The 2439-nt window shown below is 37.7% G+C and overlaps 1 protein-coding gene across 1 annotated transcript; it reads left to right on the plus strand.

Annotated features, from left to right (window-relative positions):
- The first annotated feature begins 230 nt into the window (after positions 1-230).
- Positions 231-1034, plus strand: LOC139868629 (uncharacterized). Its single transcript, XM_071856962.1, has one exon. It carries the CDS (start codon positions 231-233, stop codon positions 1032-1034), a length of 804 nt encoding a protein of 267 aa, XP_071713063.1.
- Positions 1035-2439: the final 1405 nt, after the last annotated feature.

The following is a 2439-nucleotide window of genomic DNA, read 5'->3' on the forward strand; positions in this document are numbered from 1 at the left end:
AGGGGTGGGGGGGGGGGGGGGGGGGGGGTTGGATTCTAAGTTTCTTACAGGAATATTTCAGATCGCACGGTTTGGAAAGAAATTATTAAAGCTGAAAAATTGCAGACAACACAGGTGCCGCATTCTCCTCTTCCATCTCAAAATGTCTAGGGAATGGCACATCCATCAATTTTTTGAACGACGCATGGTTTGGCTCTGAACGTTTTAGCACACTTTTTCACAGATTATACATGCTTGAGACAAATAAAGACGCTTCAATCGCTGAAAGAATTACACATTGCAATGGGTCATCATTTGGTAATTGGTGTTGGTCAAGACCTCCTAGTGGTCGGGCTACAAACGACCTCATGGAATTAAACAACATTATATCTTCCGTAACTTTATCCGACAGACAAGACTCCTGGAAATACAGTCTAGACCCCACAGGAATTTTCACCACTAAATCTTTGACAATTTTGATTAACTCTCTAAAGTTAGGGAGCAACGCTTTAAGCTTATCGATTCCCCGTAACAAACTTATTCCTCAAAAAGTATATATCTTCATCTGGCGAGCAATTCAATATAAGATACCGGTTCGATTCGAAATTGATAAAAGGGGCATTGATCTCGATTCTACTTTATGCCCTTTATGTGAATCGGATATTGAAACCACCGAACATATCCTCTGTTCTTGTCCAAAAACGGCACTCATATGGAATCTTGTTCTTGATTGGTGGGCCCAAGATGTCTCCTTAATCTCCAATCTTAACGACGCCATTATCAATAAGCAACCATTCGCACTCAACAATTTCGGCTCTTCACTATGGCAAGCTACCAAATGGATAACTTGCTACATAATTTGGAAACATAGGAATCAGAAAGTCTTCTCCAAAAAAACGTGGTCTCCTGGATCGATTCTATCTGAAATACAAACCCAAAGTTACTGTTGGATTTCTAAAAGATCAAGCAAAAAGAAATTAATCGAGTGGCATCAATGGCTTATAAATCCATCCTTCTTCGTTGTAGATTCTCCCCACCGTGTTGGGATTGGCTAATCTTCTACAAGCACTCAAGTGTAACTTACGTGTAACCCATGGATCCCATTTCTTCTATTGAGGGTTTGATTAATCGGGCTAGTTTGTGTAACTTTGTAGGCGCTAGATCGTCACTGTTATCCTCTCTAGTCCGGCTTGTTTCTTTCAAGTTCTTATTCCCTCTTTAGTGTTATTGGCATTCGTTGGTTACTCGCAACTTTATAGATTCCTTTGTACTTCCGTTTCCTCAATGTATAGATTTGTATAGGGCCTTGTATCTCCATTTTTATTATTAATAATATATTATCTTGCTTTTCAAAAAAAAAAAATGTAAAGAATTATTACAATTATTCTTGTTATTTTTCTTCTGATCCATCTATATTTGAGTGTTTGGTATTTTTCATTGTAATGATCATGATATGGAACTATTTATATGGCCCCCCATATAAATTGAACTAGTTTTTTGGCCCGCGCTTTCGCTGCGAGTTGGTTTCGAAGAAGGGAAAAAAAAGTACTGTAGCTACAGTAGCGGGTATTAGGGTCGGGTTGGTGGAGGGGTCAGGGGATCCGGATGGTATTGGGTTAGCAGTTTGGGGAATCATGTTTTGAAAAGAAAAAAAAAAAGTTACTATTCACGAATGGTGTCAACCAATCATAGGTTGACACCATTTACCACAATTTATATATATATATATATATATATATATATATATATATATATATATATATATAAATGATCATATATTAAAATAGAGTCATGCAATTTTGTTTGTGGCATGAACAAATTCGATGTTAACAAATTCGATGAATCTTCTATCTTTTGGTGGTCGCCTTGATTAAATCAGTTTTGGGTGCCCTTGGAACATACTACTTATCCATCTTCAAAGTGCCGAAAGGTGTCCTCAATCACCTAGAGTCTCTTCGGTCTAGTTTTTTATGGGGTAGCACTAAAGTGGATCGCAAAATTCATTGGATCAAATGGGACCTCATTCTCAAACCCAGAGATAAAGGTGGCCTTGGTGTTATTAGCTTTGACTCGCTAAATAAAGCTCTTTTATATAAGTGGAGGTGGAGGTATGTTTCTTGTAAAGATTGGCTTTGGGTTTCGGTTATTAAATTTATTCATGGAGTGCAGCGGGATGGTATTTCTCCCATCATCAATCAAAATGTAAGTAGTCCATGGACTGTTATTAATCGTTATATTCATGATCTCCATATGCAGCTCCCCTCCATTTGTAATGTTTTTTCTGTTAGGATTGGAAATGGTCATGATACTTTATTTTGGCTAGATAACTGGGTTAATGATTCTAATTTTCGTGATCGATTTCCTAACTTATACGCCCTTGAATCTGATAAATCTTGCACGGTGTATGATCGGTTTTCGAATAGTGGAAGAAATTGGGTTTGGCTTAGACCCATTCGATCA

The sequence above is a fragment of the Rutidosis leptorrhynchoides genome, chromosome 9 (assembly GCF_046630445.1).
Source record: "Rutidosis leptorrhynchoides isolate AG116_Rl617_1_P2 chromosome 9, CSIRO_AGI_Rlap_v1, whole genome shotgun sequence".
Lineage (NCBI taxonomy): Eukaryota > Viridiplantae > Streptophyta > Magnoliopsida > Asterales > Asteraceae > Rutidosis > Rutidosis leptorrhynchoides.